The sequence below is a fragment of the Elephas maximus genome, chromosome 3 (assembly GCF_024166365.1).
Source record: "Elephas maximus indicus isolate mEleMax1 chromosome 3, mEleMax1 primary haplotype, whole genome shotgun sequence".
Taxonomy (NCBI): domain Eukaryota; kingdom Metazoa; phylum Chordata; class Mammalia; order Proboscidea; family Elephantidae; genus Elephas; species Elephas maximus.
In genome coordinates, this window is record NC_064821.1 from 194,051,707 (window position 1) to 194,079,616 (window position 27,910).

Genomic DNA, 27,910 nt, shown 5'->3' on the forward strand with positions numbered 1-27,910 from the left:
TTCGAGGGCCTTCCTTCAAATCTTGCTGCTCTGTCCTATCCACCTTCAGGAAGCCTCTCCAAAGGCACCACAGCCTATAATCCCCAATGCCCCCCTCCAATAAGACTTCTGTACAGAAAGGGACCAGCAGACAGGGAGCGGGCTTGGGGGAACTTTTATTAAGTGATGCTTCTCAGTCTCTTGTCAGGGACCGGGGTGTCTCCACCCACCCAGGTTTTCCCAGCCTTGCTGTCTTAGAGGAGGCAGGGAGCCCGCCCTCCTCTAAGCAGCTTGGAAGCTGGGCTAGCCCTGGGGGAGGAAAAGGGTAGCAGAGCTGCTATCCCTCCCTCACCCCACCCCTGCCCTGTGCTACTAGCCTGAGGGGGAAGGGCTGAGGTGACCCTGGCCCACATCTCCCGCGGCCCTGCTTTTGGGGTTCCGCTCACCACCGTGAGCTATTCATGATCTCTGCCCCCATTTTCCCACATTCACCTCGACACCCCAAAGCTAGCCCATGTTCAGCCCCACCAGCTCTTCAGTCCTGGGGAAGGGCAAAGGTACGGAAGCCCATCAGGACAGCAGGCCCCTGACCAGGCAGCTTCAGTGGGCCTCTCCTTTCTACTGCCCACCTGAATGCAGGCCCCAGTCTCGGCTCTCCCCTCCGCTGTGAGCAAAGCCCTCCCTAAATAAACAGTGAGGGGGTGGTGACTGCAGGCTGCACCCCTCGCTTTGCTTACTGGCATCCGGCTCGTCCCAGCATAGCAGCCAAGAGCACAAAGCACAGCCTGCTCCCTACCCTGGAAGCTAGACTAAGGGAGGCAGAAAGCAGAGGTTGGTGTGAGGCCCCTGCAACAGGGAGGAGGGGAGTCCAAGGCTGGCCATGCTACTCAGCACAGGCAGCCCCAGGCCTACCAGGCCCCACTTCTGGAAGAGCCTCTGGCTCCAGAGCTGCCCAGCCCCCACAAAGGGCGATGAAAGGAGGATGGGTGGTCCTTGAGGAGGGGAAGGGTCTGCAGAGAACCACCCAGACATTAGGTGTTACTCAACTCTTCCCCCAGGGCTTGGAGGGTCCAAACTCCTAGCCCCCAACCACCCTGGATCTTGGTGAGGAAGAAGGATCTCTTCTGTTCCTTCCCCTCAGAGGTCTAGAAACCACTCCAATGAGACAGACACCCATGCCTGCCACCTGCCCCTGGGGACAGCAGGGGGTTGAGGCAGGAAGGCTGGCCTGGGACCCACAGGCCTCTCCTGCTCCAAGCACTCTCCTTGCTTTCCTGACATCAGCTTGGCAAGAGGGGACCCCGCCCTCCCCACTGGCTCCTGGGCCCTCCCTGCAGCCTCTGCACAGCTAGGCTTCCTTCCTGTGTGCGTGCGTGAGTCTGCGTGTGGTGGGGTGACTACAAGTGGTGGTCCTGGCTGCCAGGGAGAGCAGGAGAGATCTGGAGTCAGCCCCACTGGAGGGCCTGGGGGTCAGTCTCAACCAATCTCTTTCCACTGCTTGTAGAAGTCCAGAACATTCTTGATGTCCACGCTGGCGTGGGCAGCAGCCTGCAGGGCTGCCTGTGGAGTAGAGAGAGGAGACATGAGGGGTCCTGGCCTTCTGAACTATAGGACAAGTTGTCCAGGGGCTAGGGAAGGGGTGACAAGAAAAGGATACCTATATGGAGGGTTTGAGGATGGAGTTCACTCCAGTACCTCCTCCCATCCCACCTTGCCCCCCACCTCCCAGCCCATGACCCACCTGCATGGGGCCTGAAAGCATGCTGGGGTTGTCCAGTGGGAGGCCTGTGACAATGGTCACCATGCCACTTGGGTCCTCTTCCCCTGCCCCTTGGGCCAGAGTCAGCTGCTTGCAGCTGTCCAGGATCTTATAGAGAGTCCTGGGGGAGAGGAGAGGGACAATGAGCCAAGAGCCAGCATTAGCATGGCCTGAACACCAGGATCTCTAGGGTGAGCTGGGGGCCAGGAGGCACCTGAGGAGAAAGGAGAGGGACCAGGGAGCCTGGGCAGGGGGTGCTGGAGGCTGGCCCTGGAGGATGTGCTACAGGGACAGGCCCTAGAGACTGAGGACACCAAGCCCAAGCATCTCAGGGCAGAGAGGCTGACCCTTCTGTAGAGGGAGGGGGCTCAGGTGCTGGAGCAGCTTCTTGCTCCTTCCCAAGCGACACCTGCAGGAGGCCCTGGGAAGGCTGGGCGGGGGGCCTGCCCTGGCCTGCTCCAGGCAGTGCTCAAGAAGGAGCAAGGGGGGCAGCCTGAAGCTCCAGGAGTGAGGGTGAGATTTTACCAGGCATCTGCATCCTGCCTCTTCAGCTTATGCCGCTCAAAGCTCTTCCCCACTTCTTTCTGGCAGCGAATGTACCTGCAAGGAGACATGAGAGTGGAGGTGAGGGCATACAAAGCCGGCCATTGTTCTGCTCTGGGGGCCCAGTTTTGCAGGAGGGGGTGGGGGCTCCCATCTCTCCCATCACAGGTCGGTTTGAAGCGGCTTCCTGGCCCTTGGGCCCAGCTCGCTTTTCCTCCTGATAAACATCGCTTCTTTGGTTCCTCTCAGGGGACGAGCTGGGAGGGGAGAAGCAGCAAACGCTTTTCAAGTCAGGGGTTCTGGAGACAAGGTCCAAACAAGCAGGCATTGTTGGCTCCCTGATCAGGCGGGGGCAGATGCAGAGGAGGGAGTGGGCCAGCCAGCAGAGAGAAGGGAGCGTTCTCCCTGCTCCCTAAACCACTACCTAGCCCTCTTGTGGCCCCAAAGGCCAGAAGGAGAGGCCTGTGCTGGGTGAGCACCTGCACACACTGCCATCTGCTCATCCCTGGTTGGCCTGAGCCTCCCCACCGCCTCAGCTCCGTGGAAGGTGGGGGCCCTGATCACCTGACCCAACTAGACCAGGAGACCTCCCTCCTGAAAAGGAACCCACAGCCTGGATTGGGGGCTAGAGGAAATCTGCACTCCTCTCCCCAGGGACTGGTGGTCATGTGTCTGTCCAGAGGCGAATGGACAGCAGGTCAATATCCCCTCCACAGGGCCCCTGGCTCCTCTGGTCACCCTCTGTGTCAGCACCTACAGACCTTGACTTCTAATTATCTCTTTGTCTCCCTCCTCAGACAGTGAGCGTATGGTGGGCAGAGTCTGTGAGTGTCTTACTCATCCCAGCAGCTCTAGATCCAGCCAGGTTCACTCACCTGTTTCCTTTTTTAAACTCCGCCTCCAGATAGCGGATCCCATCCCGGGCCCCTGGGTGCTCCTTCTTCAGCAGGTCCAGGCCATCTATCACTAGTGGGCAAAGTGGAGATGGGGAAAGACAACACAGAAAAGCTCGGGCTGCCGTGGCAGAGGCCCGGCAAAAAGTACCTGCCCTCACCCCAGTACGCACTACAGGAAAAGACGGGGCCATGGAACCTTCCAGGGCTCCCGAAGTTCTTCAAACATGACCTTCGACCAGCACTGTACTTCGCAATTCACAAAGTGATTTCACTTCTACATTTTTTCACCTGTTTCTCCCAACTGTCTTGTGAGGCAGGGCTAAGAGGGGCTGTTAAGCTCATTTCACAGAGGAAGTGACTGAGGTTCAGACAGGCTGTACAACTTGACCAAGGCACTGTGTATAAGCTGGACCCCAAAGAAGGGTCTCTCAATCCCAGAGCCCAGAGTTTCTTTTAGCCACATTCTACCTGTCCCCCGACCTCCCCAATATGCTTACCAGTCCTTGGGATGATGACAATGAAGCGGCCACTGGTGGCCAGCTGGCGGATGACTGGGAGGTGGTGGCAGAGGGCCTGGGTGTCAGGGACGAGGTAGGGAGACATGGCCGACTGGGCCTTGGGCTGCTGCAGGCTGCCCTCCAGCTGGGAAACCTCGAGCTGGTGAGAGAAGGCAGCTGGTGTGGCTGTGGGGGCTGCAGCCTGGGCAGGAGGGGTGGGGCTCAAGGTGCTCTTATGGCCCTCCCCCTCCTGCTAAGGGGCAGAGGACACTACCAATGGCCTTGGGCAAGACGGAAACAGAAACACAGGGTAAGGGAAGGAGAAGGAAGAGACCCAAGTGAAGGCAGTCGGGGGCATTGAGGCTCAGTGAACAATGAGCCGCAGGGCAGGGTCTGTGAGAAACAGAGGGCCACAGGGGACAGAACAGGAAGGCCTGCAGCCGGAGGGTGAGAATCTGCCGGTGGGGTTAAGCAATGAGCAAATCAGGAGGAGAAGGCGCCTTTGGGCCCCCATTTCCTACCTGAAGTCGGAGCTGAGCCATGTCTCTCATTAGCCTGTTCCGCCGAGCTTCCTCCTGTGCCTGTGAGGAACAAGGCAAGTGATAAGCTGGGGGTGAGGAGCTGAGAGTATATACTCTTCCCCAGTGACCAAGAAGACCAAAAGGAACCCCTGGGTCTGAAATAGGCACGGCGTCACATAAAATCACCTCTGTCATTTTTGCTCAACCAGGGGAAAGGAGGCATGGAAGAGAGAACAGTCCTCAGGTGCAATCTGAACTTCCATTACCAACCTACGGAATGAAGGTCACTGTGTCGCAGACACCCTGGGAGAGAAGGAGCCAATGGTATGCACTAGCACCATGCAGGATGCCACCTGGCTGTGCCATCACACTCTCCGGCTAAGCGAGCCTCAATCTCTCCTCCTTAACCCCTGGCTGTGTCTCAGGGCTTCTCTCTGCTTGTACTCCCCTCTGGAGGGATACTGCCCAGGCACCCACCCTGGCTTCTCTCACCATCTCCTGGCCAAGTTCTCCCGGATCTGCAGATTCAGCCCAGACCTGAGCACCTCTGAGCTCTGGACCCACACAGCCAACTGCCTCCTCAACAGCCTCATCGGCTCTGCAAAACTGGCCTCGCTCCCTCCAGTGTTCCCCCCTTGGCTAACACCCCACCTTCCACCCCAGTCAGAAAGCTCACTTTGACTCTTCCCGCTCTCTCAGCCCCAGCAGTTATCAACTTCCAAGTCCTGTCACCACTCAGACCTCTCCACTTCCTCCGCCTCTACTGCTGCAACTCCAGCCCAAGCCGGCATCCCTCCCTTGACTATTGTAACAGCGCCTCACTGATCTGCCTCTGATCCAGTCCATCTTCTCCAGCTGCAGGCAAGGCAGTCTCTCCAAGCCCATCTGATGCCCGTTACACCCCTGCACAGTTTTCCCCTGTCTTCCGGATGAAGTCCGAACTCCTTAATATGGTCTAAAGACCACGTCAGAGGATGGGGACGCTCCCTTGTAAGGCACAGGGAGCCGCTGAAGGCTCCTGAGGAGCAAACCGGCATCATCAGAGTGGGGCTTTAACGCTAGTCTGGAACGCATAACCCCATCTGATCTCGAGAACACACTAGACGAACTCAAACTGAGGGACACTCTACCAAGTAACTGGCTGGTGACCTTCAAGGGCGTCCCCAGGTGGCACAGGTAACGTGCTTGGCTGCTAACCAGAGGGTTGAAAGTTCGAGTCCACCCAGAGGTGCCTCCGAGGAAAGTCCTGGTGATCTGCTTCAGATAAGCCAGAGTCCTGCCCTGACGCACGCGGGGCCGGCGGGGTCGGGGCCGGCTGGGTGGCGGCTGGTTTTCCGCACCAGTGCTGATGTCTCGGCTTTCTGCACGATCACCCCCTCCCTGCACAGTCCCGCCCAGCCACCAGGTGTCCCCTTGAGGAAACACTGGTAGGTGAAAAGAAGGAAGGGAGGCAGGAGGCCAAAGCCCGGGGGAGGGCCGCCCCACCCCAGAGGAAGGAGAGAGGATCCCAGCACCACCAGGAAGAACAGCCAGGAGCCAGCACATCCTCTGGACCCCGGATCCTACGTGGAGCAGCTCCTGGGCCCAGGAGAGAGAGAGATGTAACCCTGAGGGCAGCAGAGACTCAGCAGCAGGAGACGGTGGGGTGGGCTTCCCGGCCCTCGGAGGGAGGGCAGAGGCCGAGGACCAGGAGAGGTGTGCCTGCGTGCGCGGTTAGGAAGACACTGTCCTGATGGAAGAACTGCATCCTGAGTGTTTCTGAGCCTGAACTGTAACTGTTACTTCCCTGATAAACCCCGTAATTGTGAGTATTGTCTGCAAGTTCTGTGTGCCCACTGCAATGGATTATGGAAGCCGGCAGAGACGCGGAGAGCACCGCTGGAGGGACGGTTGGTGTGAGAACTGGTAAAGACGGTGGAGAGAGGAGGCATGTCTGATCTCACAGGAATCAGCCTTGGGCTGTTGATCTTGGTTCTCCTTCCCCCTCCTGAAGTCACAGGAGATCAGACACCAGCCCCACGCCATTTTTACACTGGATAAGAAATTTCCCTTCTTCTCACTGCAGAAATCAAACCCCTAAGTCTTCCTTTTAGGCTAAAACTGTACTTCTGAAACCCCATGTAGGTCACCGCAGGGAACCAGTGCAGGTGAGGGGGAGTCCAGAAGAGGCTCCGACAGCACAGGCCAGCAGACAGATTGATCTGCACGCTCCCCAGGGACGACAGTGACTTTCAGAGGTCCTATCAGGACACTCTGGTCTCTGAACTGGGCAGACACTGGAGCCCCAGAGAGTAGGTGCAGTGGCTCCTGGTGCCCACTTGGCCCACTTAGAAAAGCCAGGACAAGGACCCAAGTCTGTCCAACTGCAGACCTTCTATGCTTCCTCATCAATAAAATGAAAATCCCAGCACCCACCTCACAGGGTTGCTGCGAGGGTTAAATGAGATGTCACAAGGAAGGCAGGCTTTGCATACAGAAGGCTCTCATTAAATGACCAGAGATGGCTAACAACTACTATTGACGTTCTCTGTTCTCGGGGAGGGGGATCAGGCCCTTGGGGCAGAAGCTTGTGACTTGGGCAGAGCAGGAGGCAGGCCCGGTAGGCAACATGGCCTACATCTGCCTTGGCCTGTGGTATCCGGCACCACATGAGAGAGGCTTTCAGGTGCCCCCTGCCCCCAGGAGCCTTCAGGAGCTGTAGGCTAGAGGAAATGCCTGCAAAAACACTCATGTTTTTGAAGCTGTGTGACTTCCCCATATTATTTTTGTAGCCCTGTGTTTTTTACCCAATGAAACAGGAATAAAAGCCTTAACGCAAAAAGTTTTTAACAAAATGTGATTATAAGACAGCAAGGAAGGGCATTTCCGGGGAGCTGGGGGAAAGGAAGGCCGTACGGGAGGGTACTGGCTTGGGATGAAGAAATCCTGAGGCTTGCTGGGACACGTGGGCTGTGCTTCCCGTGCCAGACAGTGACACCCCAAATGTACTGGTGCCACTCAGCCCAGGGAAGACAACATGCCCAGGATCAAACAGGCCACACTGTGGAACCCAGAATGCTGCTCACAAAGTATCAGCCCCACAAGAGAAAAGACTGTCTTGTTCACTGCTATAACCCTGGTCCCTAGAATACCAACATGTCTGATACAGAGCAGACTCTCGATAAATATCTGTAGAATGAATGACTGAATGAAAAAGAGGTAACAAAGGCCATCTCCTACTCTTGGGGTCTTGGCGGGATTAAGACTTTTAATGGGGTGGCAGGGTACCTGCATGCAGCCTAACACCAAGATCCCTTCACTCCCTTCCATTCCTCAGTCTTCATCCGTCATAAAGGGAGAGAAACATTTGCCGAGCACACACCTCCGTAAGACAATGTGCAAGGTACCCTACGTGCACTATCATTCACTCCACCTTCACAAAGACCCCTAAAGTTGCTTCGGTTATTCCCACGTAACTGATGACAAAGCAAGCTTCACAGGCTAGGAGGTGACAGAGACGGTCCTCAAAGCCAGGTCAGTCTGGACGCAGGCTCTGTGCCACCTGCCCTGCCAGCCCCATCCCTTCGTCTCCTTCCAGGCCTCCTCTCCCACCGCCCTGGTTTTCCCAACCCCTCTCTCAGTCCCAGCCTCTGACCCTGGTTTCTCAGCAGGCCCCAGGGGAGCAGAGCTGACGGGAAGGGAGGGCCTGACTCACCATCCGGAACTGGGCCTGGGCCTGTTGCAGCAGGCTCTCCTGCTCGGACTGCGCGATGCTGACGAAGATGCCGACCTCTGGGTTGAACTGTAGGATGCCGCCCTGTAGGCGAGCCACAAAGTGGCCAAAGCTGCGGATGCAGCAGACACGTACCACCGACTGTGGGAGACACAGAGACACGTGCCTGACCCAGCTGCGCAGGCCCAGCGGGGCTCTGCCCCTCTTGCCTCCCTGTCCCCAGCCTGCTCAGCAACAAGGGCTCCTCGGAAAGGCTTGTGGCCTGCGGGGAGTGGGGAAGAGCAGCACTGAGCCCAGAGCTTCTCTAGTTGCCAGAAAAGGAGTGCGCAAGCAGGGCAAGAAGACACCTAGGTTGGTTAGGGAACCAGGCTCAGAGCTGGGTGCTAATGCCAGTTCTCACCTCTGGGTCTCAGCTCCTCAGGTGTAAAATGAGGGGACTGGACTAGATCAACATTTTCAACTAATTTTTTGGGTCAGCAAAACCGTTCTTTCCCCTCCAAACAAAACCTTACCTAGAATCCTAAAATACAAAACAGACTAAAGCCAAGCTGATCTGGCTGCCAAGGGAGCAGTGGTCTGTGTGTGTCTGGGGGGAGCAGGGGGCTGGGGCTGGCAGCCCCATCCTGCTGGGCTTCTCTCTGCAACCGCAGATAGCCTGTATGGGGACAGATTCAAGGGTGAAAGTGACGGGAGTAAGTGGGCAGCATGTTCCCTTCCAGCTCTTTCTATGATTGTTTGACGTTCAGTTCAGAGAAGGCCGGGCCCAGAGCAGAAAAGAGACTGATGGAAGACTTCAAAGTCCTAAAGACTGATGTGCTCCATCCTCTACAGAAGCTGGAGAACAGGAACGAGCAGGTGTTCTACAACAGAAGCCACCAACAGCAGGCCTCTGGACGGACATCCTGCTAATGCGAGGGGAGTGCTAAGATGGGGCTCACTGTAGCACAGCCTGTAGCCCAAAGACTCTCCCTGTCTGGACAGGTGGTACACCCTGTCCCCCAGCCCTGAGCCCTCTGCTTTGCTACAGTGTATGATTGACAAGCAGAGAGCATCATGACAAATGAAGTCCTCACCTCCTCTAAGGCGGTGAGCAGGGGCCGATCGGTGTCAAAGTTAAAGCGTCTGTGGGCAGCCCGGAGGGGAGGCAGGTTGCGGAGCGCCATGTCCTCTGGCAGCAGCAGGGAAGCGGGCAGGTCGGGCAGCTCACAGCCTTCAAGAAGATCCTGGACCTCAGGGCACAGAGCCAGGCCTGGGAGAGAAAGCACACATCAGACCACCTGCCAGGGGAGCCTCCAGCCAGAGGCACACAGGCCTTGTGCTTTGGGAATTCCCAGGCTGAAGAGACAGTACATACACCTAGGGCAGAAAGTGGGAGGAGAGGGAGGGAAGGAGGGGCAGACACACAAGGACCGGTCAGGCCAAGCTCTAGGACACCAGAGCTGAGGGTGAGAGGAGCAGAGCCGGGAGGGAAGAATCAGCACAGCTCAGCCAGGAAGGTCCTGACAGAAGGGACCCCTGCACTGCAGCAGAATCCAGAGTCCTTGGAGTCTCAAGAGGTAGGAGAAGGTGGAGTTTTCCAGCTGGAAAGTGGTAGCAGGGATGAGCTCAGGAGGTCAAAGTTGGTACTCAATGACCACAGGCATCAGGATGACACCAAGGACTAGGCCTGGCTTCCAGGTTCCTCTCATTTTGTTCTTGATCACCCCGCTATCCCCCCAGGGAGCATGTTCCCTAGCTGACCAGGCCACCTGCCCAGAGTGGGGCAGTGCTGGGGTGGGAAATCGGAGAGGCCTAGACCACAATGACTGCTGTGTGCTAAGGAGGCTGGGCAGTGAATCCCATTAACCTCCTTACCCAAGGGCTGGGTTACCAGGAGGGGGATGGGCACAGTGGTGCCAAGGAGGGAGAGAAACAGGAAGGGAAGTGCCAGAGACTCACTCACCAGACTCCTGGAGCTCGCCAGCAGCTGGCAACAGATTCAGCAACACAGACAGACGGTTCCACAAACTTTGGGAGCTCTAGGAAGATAGAGGGAAAGGGGGCTTCAGCCAGGGATAGTGCTGAAGGGCTACAGTGAGCAAGAAAGTGCTATGCTTGGACAATTTGAGGCTACAGTCAGAGGCTTTGGAGGGATGTGACAGAAAAATTAACAAAAGAGGCCAAGGGGCTCATGGAGTACTTGGAAAACAAGAGCTGGTCCCTTGAGGAATGAGGAAGGGGACAACAAAGCCTTGGTGAACATGACATGGGGCAGCTGGATGCTTCCTGTCAAGGAGGCAGTGAGGCTCCAGGAAGGACTTTCTGGATCTTGGGAAAAGCTAGTGTTGGAGGAGGTGGTGTCTACTGGAACTTTTTCTTTCAGCTCTCTTGGGACACGACCCAGCATTTTCATCCTTACCACACCTCCCTCAATGACTAATAATGACTGAGTAACTAGTTGTCATAGCACATAAACACACACCCAAGGGTGTGCCTGACCCTGACTCAAACACTCTTGCTGGGGAAGAGGAAGACTACAGGGAAGAGCGTTTTCATGGAGGTCAGGCATGCTGATGGAATAAAAGAATACTCTAAATAAAAGCCTCAAGGACCCAGAGGCTCAGGATTGAGGCTCTGAACCTGGGAAGGAAAGGGCTGCCATCACACCCACCTGGCCTCTGCGGCAGCCAGCCTCTCAGACACCAGACTCACTCCTGGCTCATGACTCTTCTTTAGCTGCTCCCCAGCCTAGGACACCTTGACAACCCTTGTCTGAAGATCTGACCATTTCTAGATGCCACCTCTTCTGTCACCATCCTCTACTCAAAAGCCTCTCCCTTCTCTGGATTCTCTGGCATCACAGTCCGTACTATCGCGTTTAGCCCTCAAACACATACGCTTCCCTCACTCATTCCACATTACTCATAACAGCAGGCATTATGTCTGGTGTTGGGGACACAAAGCACGACTTCCCGCCTGCTTACTGTTCCCAGGCCACAAGAGCTCTATTCCAGCCCAGGCCACAGGCTCTCTGAGGGCAAAGCTCATGCCTAACCTTTCTCTTGTAAAAGCAGAAGGGCCCAGGCACAGTGGGTGCTCAGCAGTTCTTCCTGTCTTGCTGAGATGGTCTGAGGCAATTCCAAGCTCCTCTTGACTGACCCCCTCTTCTGACCCCCTGGGACCTGACAAAGGACGGTGGGGGTGGAGTGACGCACCTGCGCACATACGATGATGAGGTCGGGGTTGGTTCGCAGCCAGTCCAGGAAGACTTTCACGGCAGAGAGCAGACCTTCAGCCATCAGGACCTGCAGCTTTTCCTGGGTGCTGCGCTCATTCCGACACGAGTGTCCACTGGATTCACTCTCCTCTGACTCAGAGCCCTCCTCAGAGGCTGGTGGGTGAGTGGCAGAGAAAAAACTGAGATGAACGACTAATAGGCGCTTGGTGACAGGCCCCAGTTCTGTGGAAGAAGCCTGCCCCAGCCCTGCCTGGACTCTTCTGCACAATTCTGTTACATGAGAGATGGGGGAATTCACTTACAGACCCTTGCCCAATTTTTCCAGGCCCACTAACTGGCTGCTTTTAAACCAAGAACCTCGTGCCTTTTAAATATGCTTCTTTCAGACACAAGCTAATTTATGAAGCTGGTCTACAGCTATTGATGCAACCAATATTTATGAAGTGCCTACTCTGTGCTGGAAGGCAAGGCAGACAGTCGGAGGGGAGCTGCAAGGGAGGAGGTGAAAAAAGGGTCCAGAGTTAAAGGAACTACTTTCAACTCCTAGTTCTTCTACGTTGCAGGTTATGACACTGGGCAGGGCACTTCACCTCTCTGAGCACCAGCATCTCATTTCTTTCATCGTTCAGCCATTTAACATTTCCTAAGCCCTGGCCATGTGTCAGGCACTGTGTCAGGTACCAGAGGTACAGCAACAGATGGGACAGACAAGTCAACAGACAACTACACTGGAGTGGAAAAAGAGAAGTACCAAAGGCTACAGCCCACAGGAAGGATGAAGTGACTTTCAACCTAAAAACTAGACGGCAAGTGAATTAGCCAAATGCCAGGCTTGGGACAAGGGGAAAAAAATGTGCCATCCAGAGGGAGCACCACATCCCAAAGCATGGAGGTAAAGAACACCATTCAGAACAGGGATGGTAACACTTCCACGCCAAGACCGCTGTGAAACTTAAGTGAGACAGCACCTTAACAAAGTTCAGCCTCGTGCCTGGCGGAGACCAAGCTGAACAAACGCCTGCTGCTACTCAACGGCCACTCCCTTAGTGGGGAAGGTCCTCAGGAGTTGAGTCTCTTTCTAATCTACCTGCCCTGGTCGGGGCTGGTTTTTCCAGCTTCCAGGAGCCCTGGAGGGACTCAGGGTGGCACTAGGGGAGGAAGCTGCTATTGCAGTTGTTACGTGGTCAGGAAAGCCCCAAATCCAGGCAGCAGGGTGGAGTGGCAGAGACATAAGTCCAAGGCCCCGCATGACCAAGAAATGGGCTGGGAGCTGGGAACAAGGCACTGAGCAGAAGGGGTCCTCAGGGTAAAAACCTCAAGGGTAGAAATGAGAGGTCACTTGCAGAGCACAGTGGCCTCCCTCAGGTGAGTGCCCCTGGCATGGAGGTGTGGACCAGAGCAGGATGACAACGGGAGGCCCACATACCTGGCTCTGAGGGCTTGCCCACACCCCCGTTGACACAGGGCCTGCAGCCAGCCAAGTCATGAGGTTCAGTTGGGGGCTGGAGGAGCAGGCTGCTGAAGGTGGGGGCCAGCCGGAAGCAGCGCTTGGTCTGAAACATTTGGGTAGACATGGCTTGGAGATTGCTGGCCATGCTGGCCTCACTGGGGCCCAGTGGACCATTGAGGGACTCAGGAGCCTCTGAGTTGGCCCGCAGGGGCTCCAGGGCTGGGGAACGTGCCCCCTCCTCGTCCTCTATATCTTCCAAGTCTGATCGGGACTCCTGGCTGTTCATTTCCGAGTCTGTCTCAGCATCAAAAGCCGTTCCTCCACCTTCAAGACTCTTGTCTGAGCCGCTGTCTGAGCCCTCGCTGGCCCGGGCCGAGTCATGGCTTGAGTCCGATTCAAAGCCTTCACTCAGGTCACTGTCGTCGCCAGCTCTGGGCGGGTGGCGGCGGCGGCGCAGGCAAGAGAGACGGGAGATCTTACGGCTCTTTCTGACCTTGCCCACTTGAGGTGCTGCCGGAGGTGGCTCAGGCCCTGGCTCCTCCTCTTTTTCCAGTGACTCCGTGGACTCTGGCTCATCTGTGGAAGAAGAAGGTCAGGTGTAGCCTAGGGAAAAAGCGGAGCCGGAAAGCTGGAAAGGGCTCTCCAGCGATGCCTCCGCCCCTCCCCCGTAAGTCTCACGTTCCCCTTCCGTGACCCGTGACCCGCACGCCCCACACCAACCCTCCCAGTCACAGCCTCCCCATTCCCGCACCCGTGCCGTCGCTCTGGAATGCCGGCACGGGGTTCTCGCCTTCTTCCAGCTCAGCCTGCAGCCGGATGTTGACGTGATTGACGAGGTGGGAGAACAGGGCCAGCGTGAAGGCGATGGCTGCACTGTACTGCTTGGATCCTAAAGCCAGGAAGGCCAGGCGTTAGGGGCCCAGGCCTGACGAGGGGCAGGCACCATCAATTCCAACCCATCTCACCTGCTCTCAACCCTCCGAGGACCGAACTACCTCTCAAAGCTACTCCTAGGGAAGAAAGATTTCCCAGGTCTCTACACCATTATCCCTCCTGTCACCTAGAACGTGCCCGGCCACACTGCGCTCCCTCATATAAGCACATCCTCTCATCCCACCTCGTCCTCCCTGGCTGTGATGCCCCCATGCGGGCTCTTGCCCATGTCCCAGGCACCTCCACATCTAGCCCTACCCCTCCTTCCTCCCAACCTGGTGCTCCAGACTCCTCCGCCAGAAAGGCTTCCAGAACTGCCTACCTGCCCCAACAAGGTCTGAATTCTGTGTGGATCATCAGCTAAGTGTCCATACCCTTGACTCTGCCTGCGACCTGGCTGAGGGTGTGTGTGTCTGGGGCAGGGCAGCAGGAAGGCAGGCTGCCTTTGCTCATTCCCCAGATACTCCTTTAGGACAGGGCTCCTTGCCCCTCACCCTTCTACCACCAAGCAGTGACCCAGGTGATGAAGGAAGGGGCTGCTCATGGAAGGAAATTTATGAATGAGGAACTGCAGAAAAGGCCAGTGAGGATCCCAGAAGTCAGTTGGGAGGAAAGAGAGACGTGAGGGGGGCTACCTGCTCTCTTCAAGCTGTGCACGCCCATAAGGCAGATGATGACCATTTGAAAGATGAGCAGGTCCGGGAGAAAAGCATAGCCGCTCTCATACTCCTCCTCATCCTCACTGGCCAGGCTGAGGCTGGGTGAGGAGGGCAGGTAGAAGAGACAGAGGTTGAAGTCCTCCAGGACCGACTGGCAAAGTGATGTTAGCTCTGAATCCACCGAGCTGTAGAAGGGCAGGAGTAACAGGGGAAATCAGGGACAGGGCTGGGGAGGGGAAAAGTTGGCAACAGAGATTCAGAGAGAACCAAGGGGTCCTGCAAGGGAGACTTGAGAGACAGCAGCAGGGGACAGTGCTGGACTGATTTTCAAAGCAGACAAAACAACAAGAGGGCTTCCCACTCAGCCACATCTTCATTCAACATCTATTAAGCACCCATTTTGTGCCAGAGGGTCAGCTGCCTGGAGGTGAAGGATGTGCACAGAATTATTGGAAAAAGAACGAGGGCTGACAACAAAGGACTAACTGGGTAGAGAAGTTCCAACTGAGAAGCAGAATTCAACAGTCCAGTCCCTTCCCTCCAAACCCCCTTCTGTAAAGAAGCCATCCTAGACAGGGCTCAGGACTCAGTTCCTGCTTATGCTCACCTGCTCTTGGGCTGCAGGAGACTCTGTAGATACATAAAGTTCACCAGTAACCTCTTAATGTCTTTACATCTGAAATGAGAAGAGCCCAAGGTAGATGTTCAATGGCTCCAGACTCCCTATGGCCCTTTTGTACCAACAGCAGAAAGACCGTGGCTCTCCCCAGACCCCGCTCACCGCTTCTTGCTTGGTGAGAGTTTCCGAGTCTCACACTTCTTCAGCTGATGGTACATTTTGGCTGCCTTGTCATACAGCCGCTTAAGGTTCCCATAGGCCCCCTCAAAGGACACCTCCGACTGGATGCTGAAGGAGTTACAGAGGTAAACTGTTGAGTCTTAGCAGGGGCAGAGGTGGAGAGGGGAAAGGTCATTCGTCAGAGCTTTAGGGAATGATGTTACTAGTAAACGCTCATAAAACCAGGTCCCGTCAAGTTGACTCAAACTCACCACAACCCCATGTGTGTCAGAGTAGAGCTGTGATCCATAGGGTTTACAATGGCTGCTTTTTTTCACATGTAAATTGCCAGGGCTTTCTTCCAAGGTGCCTCTGGGTGGACTCAAACCTCCAACTTTTTGGTTAGCAGCTGAGCATGTTAACTGATGGCACTACCCAGGGACTCCAGTAAATACTAGTAAACATAGGCTGCCCTCGTCTCACCTTCCACCTCAAACTGAAAGACTCACGAGCTATCCTCCTTTTCTGATAAAATACACACACACATACAACTTCTTCCAGATTCATCAGAGTAAAGACGCCTTAATCTCCCCTCTATCTATACGTGGGACACTTGATACTGCGGTATGTTACAAATTTAACTTAGTTATTGTTGTTAGCTGCTGTCAAGTCAGCTTTGACTCTTGGCGACCTCACGTATAACAGAATGAAACATCGTCCAGTCCTGGGCCAACAGGTTATACACCTGGTCGTCATATTTAAAATAAACATAGTCTGCACTGATCCAGAATAGATGAGGCACCCCAAAAGCAAATACCTTGCTGAAACAGGGACTAGGTTTCCTTGACCAGGTGAACCAAGGATCACGGCACACGGAACTGCACAGAATTATGAAAATGACTCTCATGTTTGGCCACTTAAGCTATGAAGACCGACACATTCCCTTTGCTTGGAAGCCCAGCTCACTACACAGCCTCTTCTGAGAATGACTGGGCTTCTCGGGTAGACTTCAGCCCCGATACGGTGACAGCGCAGTTTTTCAGTTTTCCTGGCACTTTATTCTCACCGTAACATAACCACTGCATTCTATCAGCCTCGTGCATTTCGTTATGTTGACTTACTACCCTAAGCCTACTCAGCTTTGTGGGCACTAACAAAATTGGTTTTTATTCTGAGGGTCAGGCCCTAAGAAGCAGTAATACACCCTGCCTGCTAACCTGGCCCCCCGTGCTGTATTATCTATCAAGAGATCGAAGCTCTCTGTTCTACCTCCCAGGTCGTTGTGTAGTGTCTGGGGACTTAAAAGCTTGCAAGCGGCTATCCGATGCACAACAATTGGTCTCTATTCGCCTGGACCAACAGAGGAAGGAGGAGATGGAATGTGTGGCTGATTGCTTCCATGAACAACTGTCTCTTCTGCCATGAGACCAGAAGAACTGGATGGTGCCCAGCTACCACTGCTGAACTTTTTGATCAAAGATTCCATAGAAGAATCCTGATCAAAAGGGGGAAAATGCAGAACAGAATTTCAAATTCTCATGGACTCCAGACTTTCTGGAGCCATTGGAGGCTGGATAAACTATTGCCCTGAGATAATCTTTAAAACTTAAACCAAAACTATCCCTTGAAGTCTTCCTAAAACCAAACAATAGTTTAGTTTAACTAGCAAAAAAAAGTCTGCCCTGAGAATTATGCTCTTTTAAGAACTATCTATACAAGATCAAACTGACAACAGCAGCTCAAAAGATTAGATAGGAACTTTAGGGTGCAGTGAGTTTATGTTAATGGTGAAAGAACAACTCAGAAAAGGAGAGAACAGTTGTACAACTCAGAGAATGTAATCAGGTGTCTGAATTGTACATGTAGAAATGGCTGAATTGGTGTACGTTCTGCTGTGCGTATTCTCAATTAAGAACAACAAAATAAAATTAAAAAAAAGAAAGAGACAGAGACTGAAGCTCTATTAATTCTGAGGTTCTTATAACAGGCCACTTTAGTTAATATTTTATCAAACTTATTCCCTTCTTCAGGAAGACAGCAGCCCTGTATTTTGCATAAGATAGTGGAAAGCTATTACAGCTAAGTGCCTATAAATCCATCTGGCTCAGCGGCGAAGGAATCCTCAATTTTCCCTTTCCTGTTTCATTCTCAGCCAGGAACTAGAGAAGGGAGGAACAGAAGAGAGAAAGCAAAGCCAGGCTGGCAAAGAGTCAGCTTATACTCACCAGCGTAGGTAGCAGTACATGGCTTCCACATTGTAGTACTTGCTGCCTGCAAGGGTGCCCAACTGATTGAAGGGCATTCCTGGCGAGAAAGAGAAGTCGCGCAGTCTGAGGCCGTACTACTCAGCCCAAACAGCCAGGCCCAACCAATGCTAAGCATCAGCGAGCTTGTGGAGAGAAGAGCTGGTCTCCAGGTGACACTAGTGTCTCATGTGATTAGTGGCTTAATTTTGTCCCTCCAGGAGATTACTGATCTCTTCTCACTTCCTATCAGTCTATTCCTGCCTGGCCCATCAGGGGTTACCGGCACTGAAGGGGTGCCATTTCTTTGGCTCTTTTAAGGTGATGGGACTCCATGGAGCCCTCTCCTCCATCTTCCCAGCTGTTTCTCACCTGAGTTCTCCTTCCTACACGCTAATCCCCATCTCTTCCAGCAATGGAGCCAAAGTGTGATCTTATTTTTCTAGAGAGACCTCAGGGACAGGGAAGCCACCATCTTCTCTCTTCCTTCTCTTCTGCCTCCCTCCTTCTTAATTCAAGACTTTCCCATTTCTCTGCCCCTTCTACCATCTTCTGAGTGTGTGTAGCAAGGGGGAGAATGCTGACAAAGGTGAAGTGAGAGAGCTAAGGGTGGGGAGGAACTAGGGGAAAGTAAGGATGACCTGCCTGCCATCTCAACAATATTGTCTTCCTCTTGGAAAATGCTACTTGGTTGGGAGGCCCAAGTGGGGGTCCACTTACCAATCTGGGGAGCTACTGACAGGGCTTGGTAGTAAAATCTCTCAGCTAGCAGCTCAGTGTCTACACCAGCTAATTCATTCTGATATCGTGCTGCAAGAGAGAAGGGAGGGAAGGGAAACGTGATGACTCTGGGTTTCAGAAAACCTCCCCTCATCTGGGAGTCCACTCTGAGGAGCTGTAATAAGAGCCTGGGAGGAAGATACCTGAGCTAGGAGGCAGGTTGCTTGGGTCTCTGGCACAGTCTTAAATCTGCATGACTATGGGCAAATTGTTCAACTCTCTCTTCCTTGCTGGTAGGTTCAAAATGTAAAGAATATTTAGTGTTTGTAAGATAACAGGCTCTTCTTGATTCTCTCTTCCCAGTGGAGGGGAGTTGCAGCATATATAATAGCTTGGAAAGACCTCTGCTCTTTGGTTCTGGAGTGCAACTGCTCGATTCTAGAGGGAAGACATTAACTAATGACACTCTGGTCAGTCTAGTCTTATGAGGGGTGGGCTGGGGGCAGGGAGAGAAGCAGCCTCGGGTCACTAAGAGATAATGTACCCAGCAGCCACACATGAGGAACCTCTGTCTGCCAGAACTAGGGACCCAGGGGCCATAAAACAAGAGAGTACTCTTCCATTCTTAAAAACATTTGTCAAGCAGGTAAGTCCTCCCTGAGGTCTCACTTTAACGCCTCTCCTGCTAAAGCTCCTACTCATACAGGAGTGCAGAAAGAGAAAAGAAAATCCCAAGTAAGGAGAAGACATCCAGTTCAAATCGTCCTCATCTGCTACTGCAATAGCTGGCATCCTGACTTTGGTATTGTCCTTCTTCCCATATGCACTGCTCCTCTCTGACTCATGAAGGGCAATGAAAAGAAGGGATCGTTAGAAGCAGACTGAAGGGAAAAGTTATGAGAGAGGCCAAGTGACTGCTCCTGCGCTCCAATCACATAAACGGAGGTACTGACAACGGAAGCAGTTGGGGCTTGCTCTGTCATCCAAAAGAGAGAAGGAAAGATGCAGATTCTTACACAAGTCCCCCAGGTACACTAGACATCGGTGGCACGCCATCTGTGCCCAGTCCATCTCCTTCCCTGAGGCAGACACTGGCTTCTTGCATCCTGAGAGAGAAACAAAGAAAGAGACTTAGGAGCCCATTCCTTTGCCCCCTACCTGTGGGAAACACCTTTCCTATGTGGAGACAGGAGATTGAGAATCCAGGTTCAGCCTTGAACACTGTCTCATGGAGCAGAAAGGACACACATCCAGGACATAGGTAGGGACACAGAGGCTACAGATGGGATTCATTCACAGGACAGGAAGAAACTAGAAAAGGAGAGCCAGGGCCCTCAACCTAGGACAGCTCTCTGGGGGAAGGTCATCATGGGAAGGCTTCCAGAAAGTAGACGGATATGAGGCTGAAGTGTTAGGAAGGTCACAGGTGTCTTGGAGAAGCAACCCATATAAAGATAAATGGTTGAGGCAAAGACGGGAAACTAACTTGCCAGGAAGAACAGAATCTGAATGAGGCCAAGGCAAATACTCCTGGCCTCTGCCTAGCGGAGGAGGTCCATGGAAAAGAAGAAAGTGCAAGGAGGGCCTGCCCGTGAAGGAGACAAGGGGAGCCTACCTTGCCCAAGGAGTCTGGTGGTGGTCACACCCAAATATGCCTGAACTCTCATCTCTCCTTTCACCCACATCTTTCAGTTCAGACAGCTTGAGCTCTTCAGGTGGCAGTTTTCCCAAGTCCCAATACTCTTCTAAGTTTTTTTTTTTTTAATTGTGCTTTAGATGAAGGTTTACAGAGCAAATTAGTTTCTCATTAAACAATAATGTTTTGTGACATTGGTTGCCAACCCTGCAACGTGTCAACACTCTCCCCTTGACCTTGGGTTTCCCTTTCCCATTCGCCCAGCTTTCCTGTCCCTCCTGCTTTCTCGTCCTTGCCCCTGGGCTGATGAGTCTATTTAGTCTCGTATACATTGTTGAGCTACATGTATTACTGTTTGTTTTATGGGCCTGTCTAATCTTTGGCTGAAGGGTGAACCTTAGGATTGACTTTAGTACTGAGTTATAAGGGTGTCCCGGGGCCATACTCTCAAGGTTTCTCCAGTCTCTGTGAGGCCAGTAAGTCTGGTCTTTTTTTGTAAGTTAGAATTTTGTTCTACCTTTTTCTCCAGCGCTGTCTGGGACTTTGCATTGTGATCCCTGTCAGAGCAGTTGATGGCAGTAGCCGGGCACTATCTAGTTGTACTGGGCTCAGTTTGGTGAAGGCAATGGTAGTTGTGGCCCATTAGTTCTCTGGACTAATCTTTCCCTTGTATCTTTGGTTTTCTTCATTCTCCCTTGCTCCAGACGGGGTAGGACCAGTGGAATATCTCAGATGGCCACTCACAAGCTTTTAAGACCCTGGATGCTACTCACCAAAGTAGGATGTAGAACATTTTCTTTATAAATTATGTTATGCCAATTGAGTGAGATGTCCCCGGTGCTCTAAGTTTTTTACAGTATTAACTTAATTAATCCTCACAGCAGCCCCAGGAAATAGTATTATCACTCTCATTTTACAGTTGAGAAAAACAAGGTCACACAGTGGTAAGCGGCAGAGCCAGGATTCAGAAGGAAGTCTGGTTTCAGAGACCTTCCTCCTAACCGCTCCACCATGTAGCCTCTCTCCTGGTTGTGCAGCTCCCATTCCGAAAAGCCCTTCCTGGGGTTCGCTACAGAGACACCTCTGAGCTGGCTGAATGGAGAAAGCACCAATGAAGATATGACTAACAGGGAGGAGGGAGGGAAAAAAGGGGGATCAAAGAAAGCGTTTGGGGGAATTAGCTGTTTGAGTTAAGGGGTCTTAACCTTATTTTCAAGCTGCTGACCCCTCTGGTCATCTGGTAAAGCCTATGGACACTATCTCAGAATAATATTTTGCTTTGAAATAATGTTTTTAAATGCAAAGTATACATAGGAATACAAAGAAAACCAATAACGTTGAGAAACAGTAAACCAAGTATTGTCTTAAATGTCTGCTAGAGCAACGTATGTGCTTATTAATGCATTAAATAATGATCTAATTGCAGCCAATGTCACGAAACAATACGTATATAAATTTTTGAATGAGAAATAAACTTGTCCTGTAAACTTTCACCTGAAGTACAATAAAATTAAAAAAAAAAAAAAAGATCTAGTGGAGGATCTAATAACTACTGGTAGTCCCAGACTTACAACGTATTCAAGTTACAGCAAACTGCACTTACAACCGTCCATTTTTCTTTAACATCTTTCTGTGAATAATCTGTTGCAGTGCATAATTTGCTGATATTATCACTCACAGATGTTCATTTCTATGATTTACTGTTCAAAACACTGCTGGCTTCATCAAGATACTGATAATAAAAGGCAATAGTAATAACTTAAAAAAATGAGATATTCAACTTACATTAGAACCAACTTATGACTGAGTCATCGGAAAGGGACCCTGTCCCAAGTCGGGGACTACCCGTTCTGTAATTTCAAGGTGGCAGTGAGTGTAAAATATATTTCAAGGTATCTCTAATGAGCAGAATGTGGTATGAAAATATCAATGATTCTATTACTGACAAAGTGACAGGTCTGCTAATATGACTACAGTTATTAGTTACATTTATAATTAACTTCTCAGAGGTTAGTAAAATTACAATTTTTCTCCATCCAAGTTACTGGATGCTTTGAATCCTATTCACAGAGCCTATGGGGATCCGACGATCCCAGGTGTGGAACACCTGCTTTTATAGGCCGCACTGCGGCCACAACGGGGAATGCCCCCAGAAGCAGATGCTTGCCTTTGGACCAGAGAATGCTGCCATGGTGGTGACAAGGACGCAACCTCCATCTCTGACCCAGAATGTCGCGTCCTGGTAAGGGTAAGCACATGGGGCGAGAAGATGGAAGAGGTAGAAAGCAAGAGTTAGGGGAAGAGCCTCTAAATGTGGCCAGACTAAAGAGAAAACTACCATCTAGAAAAGGAGGTAAAACTATAGCTGCCATTTCCTCAGTTGGCAGAGAAGGGGTTTGTACTTAGACAAGGTTTATAATTTTCCCAACATTTCAAAAAATTTCAATATGTCCATCGAATACTGAGAAACAAGCTCTAAAGTGAAAAGAAACAGTGCTGGCCAAATTCAACTGAGAAGAGAGCTGGGGGAAAAGAAATGCTCTTAATACCATCTTCCAGAGCCAGATCTACTCTAGATCATTCTGTCCCTCCCCTGAGCCCACATCGGTCCACAATCATGGAGCAAGGGAGGCTCTCTCTTTCCTTAAGATCTTTACTCTAACAGCAAATGCTTGTTTGGATAAGTGAGAACTCCATGAACCATTCGTACGTCTCGCTAGAACATTCTCTGCCTGGCTGGGTCACAAGCTACACAAACCCTGAGGGATGAGAAGGCCAGAGGTGGAGGCATGTGACTCTGTTCCTCAAGTGCACCTTTCAGATTTCACTGACCTATGAGGGGGTCGGTGACATGCGTCCAGTCGATGCAGCATTGCAGTTCAAGCTGGTAGTGGGACTGGATATAAAGAAGGAGATGCTGGTAGAAGCCAATACCAGCAACCAGGTGTGTTCTGTAGGCACATTCCAAGGTGCTCCTGCTGTGGATGTGCTAGAGATTGGGAAAGGGAAGGGGATGGCTAAGCAACAGGCACAGAGTACCACTCTCCTCTCCCATTCTGTCCATCTCATTGAGGAAATAAACTTACAGCCACCTTAACACTAGAATTTCACCCACATCTCCTCTCACTCAGGCGTTACCCCCACACCCTCAGATCGACCTCTCTGCTCTCCCCTCTGGGACCAGGCTCCCTTCCTTCTCCAGTGCTAATCAAGACTGCCTCCCTGCCTCCTTCCTGCCATCTCATCCTTGGCTTCTCTATCTCTGACCGTCCTCTGGCCCGCTTTCTAGCTGTCTCTTCCATCCTTAGCTTCCCCTCTTTAGACAAGTTCCTTCCCAAGTTCTAGAACCTTCTCTTACCTTTTTGTTAGTCTTGATAAGCTGGATAACTTCATAATATACCTTTCTCCATAGCAGCTCTTCAGCCTTCCTCCCGTAGTCCACTGGGTGCAGGAACATAAGCTTGACGCAGAGCTCACGCAGCCTGGGAGGGTGTAGAGAAGCATGAAAGAGACTGTCCATCCCTTGGTGGGGACACAAGGACCGAAGGCAAGGAGGCTTCTGCCAATACATCCACCAATGAATCAATGGGCCTCCCAAAAGACACCAAAGGGTCAATATGATCCAGGATAACAGAAGTTCAAGAAAGCAGTGGGAGCCCCAAAAGATAGAGGCAGGAAGCAACAAAAATTTTAATAATCTTCATTTTCTTCCCCTGTACCTTTCTATCCTTTTTATCCCCTCTTTCTTTCCCTTCATTATGTAGTATGGCCAACTCCCGCAACTCAACTGCTATTCTTGTAGTACCAGTCTATTAGATGTAGAAGTGGCAGATGGATGGAGGGATGCCATCACCCCTCCTAGAAAGGCCAGAGACTTTACAGCCCATCCTGATACCACAAGGTCACGAAGTAAGAGAACAACACCTGACAGGGTTTCGGGTGGAAAGTGGCAGGGAAACAATAAGGATCTGGTGGGGAGGGGGTTTAGAGTCTCCGGCTTACTTGTTCCTCAGGCTAATGTTCTCTGGTTTGAACACTTCTTGATAAGCAGTTTTGTTGCAAAGGATGAGGTCAAGTCGATGCACAGCCTCCACCACAGCCCTGCAGGGAAAGACAAGCAAACAGCCCCCGAGACATATGCATGGTACACAGGACACCGGGATGCTGCTTCTAGAGGAAAAGCTAAAGAATTAGGGGTGAGGAAACCAGGAGAAGGTGGCAGGCTGAGCTCTGTACAAAACAAGATGAACACAGTCTCCATCCTGATCTGGCAGCCTCCCACCCTCCCACCCCTCCCGGCCCTGGAGATGAAGGCAGTACTCTAACATTCAGTGAACAGAGGCCAGAGATATGCTAAATACCCTGCCCCCCAACAGTAGCAGCCATCCACAACAAAGAATTACCTGGCCCAAACGTCAACAGTGTCAAGGAAGAGAAACTATGTAACACCCTCCCCCATAGAAAGAGCACAGGCTGTGATGTCAGGCAGAAAATCCAGGGATTGAACCCTGGCCGTGTCTTACTAACTCTGTGACTTTGGGCAAATTACCTAAACTCTTTAAGCCTTAGTTACCACCATCAATAAAAATGAAAATAATAGCAGCTATCTCAGAGGACTGTTGTGAAGATAGAATAAAATAATTTATATACCACACTGGTATACCATAGGCATCCAATAAATGATGGCGGAATGAGTAAATCATTATTATGCACGGGGTTATTATCTGACATAAAGGGAAGGCATCCCTTGTATAAAATTCTGCTTTGAAATAGTGGGGCATGGAAAAGTAGGAGGGGACTCTTGAGTGGCTTATTTGTAAGGTGGACTGTCCATTTCACCACTCAACCTAGTCTGCTGGATTCTACTAAAGGAATTGTTTAGCATACTGTTAAGAGTGAAGGCTCTGGAACCAGACTGCCTGGGTTCAAATCCTGGCTCTACTTCTGTCCAGCTAAGCAGCTAAGTGGTCCTGGGCAAAATACCTAACCTCTTTATCTTTCAGTTCTTCCATCTATAAAATGGGGATAATAGCATCATCTAGCTTGTAAGAATTACATTAGCCAATATACACAAAGCACTCAAAACAGCACCTGGACATAATAAGTGCTCAATAAGTGTTAGTCTCCATCCTTCTAAGGCTCAAGCCCTGAGAAGTAAGTTTGTCATCACAGCAAATAAAAGGCCAAGGAAAGTCTACAATCGAAAGCCAAAAAGTCCCAGAGGTAGATGACATCTCCAGAAGGGTAAAACCAAGAGCATGATAGGCACCAATAGGTGAATCAGGCATATATGTGGAAATAAAAGCAACCAAAAAACTGGGAGTGATGATTCCCAAAACAAACTAAACTGTGTTCCTGGGCTGGGGCGGCTTAGGTGGAACACCACTAAAAGCTGTCCTGTAAAGGACAAAGTGACCACCAGCACCCAGCTGAGTGAGTGGGACAGTAATCAAGGCCTTCTCACAGGCAATCTGAGAACTCAGCATTTCTCCAAAAACCTTTTGGGCTGCCTAGAGATGGCAGCCAAACCCTTTTAGCCAGCCTGGCCCTCGGTGCCAGGGACAGCATCTGGCAGCCATCAGTGATTTACTCCATGCCAGCTTAGTCCCCAGGCAGGGCTTCTCGACCTCAATGCCATGGAGAGATCTAAGGTGTTGGTGGTATGTGTTTGTGTTTATGGAGAGGCTCCAGAGCGCTCCTTAGACTTCTCAATCCAAAAATGGTTAATAATCACTACTCTAAGAAGTTCCAATTACAAGATCTCAAATCTGAAAGGGTTCAGCAGTCTTTTCCCCACTCCTCATCAGACCATAAGCTCCTTCCACTAAATTGTTTGTACAGAAACCAGTATTATGACTCATTCACTACTGTAATCCCAGGCTTAACACGGTGTTAATATTTTTTAAATGCTGAAAAAAGAAATAATTAATTTGCCTAATTAATTGGTGCTTTTATTTGTTTCAGAGCCCTGGTGGTACAATGGTTAAGAGCTCAGGCTGCTAATCAAACCGTCAGCAGTTCGAACCCACCAGCTGCTCCTTGGAAGCCCTATGGGGCAGTTCTACTTTGTCCTGTAGGGTTGCTATGAATCGGAAACAACTGGATGGCAATGGGTTTTCTGGTTTTATCCATTCCAGCATCCCTTCTCCTGTTGCCTTTTGAGTGCTTAAAACATTTCAGAATTTTATTTGAGTAAACAACTAGGTTGTGGGAGTTTCCCAAATTTACTGGAGTGTGAGTGGCAGCTTTATAGTCTAACAAGTTTATCTTGGGCAGAGAAGTCAGATCTTCCTTCGCTAGTTTCCTTCCACCAATCGCCCTTGCTATAATAAACAATAAAAACAGAGACGGGCTACCTCAAATTTCCACACTGCTCAAAGCCAACAACATGCAACTGCAGGTACAAATACCCATGTGCACACATGGAAACCACACGCACAAACACACCAGCTTAAGTCAGCTAAGACCTGTGAAGGTAGTGGCTTGAGAAAGAACTAGATTTGAGAATGACAAGAAAGATGACCACAGCCATCCCTAAAAGCTGGAGACTAGTAAGGAATGTTGCAGACATTGCCCACGCTCTGTCTGACAGGCAGCGCTGACATTCGGCAGCATGACGAGGCACACGTGTCACCCCCAGCTAACTCCTTACTTGCCTGGGGACTGCCCGGGGCAGCCCACAGTGGGAGCCCAGGGGCTGCTGGATTGGATCACCTTTCTATTTTTGGAGCAGCCTATGCTCCCCTCTGCCTTCTGCCTTCTGGCTTACAAAACCAGAGGAGGCAGGATGCCTGCTCAGGGAAGAAAACACAACATGCTCTTGACCCTTTCACTGCCTACATGGGGGCCAAGGCTCTGAAGGTAGTTTCCTCATGCAAACACTCCTGTTCTCTATTGCCTGTGATAAATGAAAACCCCAAGTTCTTCTCCCTAAAAGGGCATAAAACTCACCTCATTCTCTACGCTTCCTCCTATTCTGATCCAGTTCTGGGGTCCATGTTCTAGCTGCCCTACCCCCCAAATCCTCAACCCAGGCTGGGAAAAGCTCATACTGGCCTGCTCCCAACAGAGGCTGAAGGGCGAAGATGTGACGTGAGGAGTGGGTAAACACCGTGGAAATCAGAAACCAGGAATGGAAGCTGCCTGGCAAGGGACTGCAGTCATGAGGCTGGGGGAAAGGCAAGACTCAGGAGTCCCTGAGGGCCCTGAAGTGGGCTCCCATTTCCTAAGAACACCCTGAACCCAAAGTCCTTCATGGCCCTTCCTGTCGAACGCAACTAGCCTTCCAGCCTCTCTGTTCTCATTCAGACTCCCCAAAATTTATAGAGTCATAAATGGCTTCAAGAGCTTGTCCAATCCGAATCGCTCCTTTTAAGGACAAGGAAACCGAGACTCAAGGTCACACAGTCAGAAAACGGCGAAGCAATGACCCGAACCTGGCTTTGAGTCCGGGGCTCTTCCCTGTTAAGTCCGGCCCGCAGGAATCCCCTACAGGGTTCTAAGCACCGTTCCCTTCCGGGTTTTTCTCTATCTGCGGCCCCGCCCTCACCTCTCTAACCCTTCCAGCCCCAATTCCCAGCCTCTTACCACAAACCCGCAAAGCTCAGTGCCCGCCCCAAGTTCACCGCGGAGGGGATGCCTCCACGTGCTTCCCTCCAAACCTCCCACCCACCCAATTCCGCCCTTCAGCTCCATCCCGGTTACGGAGCCCCACCCCTCCTGCTCCCTCCAAAATTGCACCCTCCTCCCTCGCCCGCCGCCCAGCCCGGCACCTGGCCCCCGCCCGTCCGGGAAGCCCCGCCCCTCGCTGTCCCCCCACTTCCCTCGGCTGCTGCACTCACGCCCCAGCCCCTCTCACCGGTAAAGCCGCTTGGTGTGGAGGACCTTTGCTTCGGGCTCGCTGCTCTCCCCTGTCGGGGGGCCTTGGCTCATGGTGCCCGGGTCCGGGGACGGCTCCCGGTCACAGGCCCCCGCCACCTACCGCTGCCGCTGCCATTGCCATATCCAGCCGTAGCCGCAGCCGCCACCACCGCCGGCCCTGCTCGGCCGCCATCGCTGTGAGGACGCTGCCCGCGACAGCTCCTCCTCCGCCTGTCAAATCTCGCGATATCAGTCAGGCGCACGGTTGTAGGCCAGTGGCCGGCTACTGCCAAATCTCGCGAAACTCATTTTCCCTCCCGGGAAGTTGCCAGAACTAACTCTGGGCAGCATGGCTCCATTCTGGCTTCTCTAAGCGCTCACGAAAAACTTTATTGACAAAGCTTCCAGAGAACAGACAGTGGACTCAGGAGGCTGAAGCTAAACTGGATTGGGGCAGGAGAGCCAACAGCGAGGGGCGTCCCAGTGATCTGCCCTCATTCCCTCCCC

The 27,910-nt window shown here is 52.0% G+C and overlaps 1 protein-coding gene across 1 annotated transcript; it reads right to left on the reverse strand.

Moving 5' to 3' along the window:
- Nucleotides 1-112: 112 nt before the first annotated feature.
- Nucleotides 113-27,631, reverse strand: SMG5 (SMG5 nonsense mediated mRNA decay factor). Its single transcript, XM_049880768.1, has 22 exons — nt 27,402-27,631; nt 23,546-23,644; nt 22,902-23,025; nt 22,376-22,532; nt 18,924-19,013; nt 17,908-17,997; nt 17,170-17,248; nt 14,948-15,073; nt 14,774-14,842; nt 14,143-14,351; nt 13,326-13,463; nt 12,551-13,150; nt 11,102-11,277; nt 9,850-9,925; nt 8,981-9,156; nt 7,890-8,048; nt 4,196-4,255; nt 3,675-3,834; nt 3,157-3,247; nt 2,264-2,338; nt 1,721-1,859; nt 113-1,539 (listed from the first exon to the last, which is right to left on the reverse strand). Exons 1-22 carry the CDS (start codon nt 27,473-27,475, stop codon nt 1,456-1,458), a joined length of 3,051 nt encoding a protein of 1,016 aa, XP_049736725.1. The 5' UTR covers nt 27,476-27,631; the 3' UTR covers nt 113-1,455.
- Between the last annotated feature and the right edge of the window lie 279 nt (nt 27,632-27,910).

What these genes read in the sequence shown, in the direction of transcription:
- SMG5 (XM_049880768.1), bottom strand. Translation starts at nt 27,475, where the DNA reads ATGAGCCAAGGCCCCCCGACAGGGGAGAGCAGCGAGCCCGAAGCAAAG. An exon ending in GTCAGTAGCTCCCCAGATTG is followed by an intron (nt 17,249 to 17,907) that starts GTAAGTGGACCC and finishes CTTTCTCGCCAG; the next exon opens with GAATGCCCTTCAATCAGTTG. An exon ending in AGGCAGGATGCAGATGCCTG is followed by an intron (nt 1,860 to 2,263) that starts GTAAAATCTCAC and finishes CCTCTCCCCCAG; the next exon opens with GACTCTCTATAAGATCCTGG.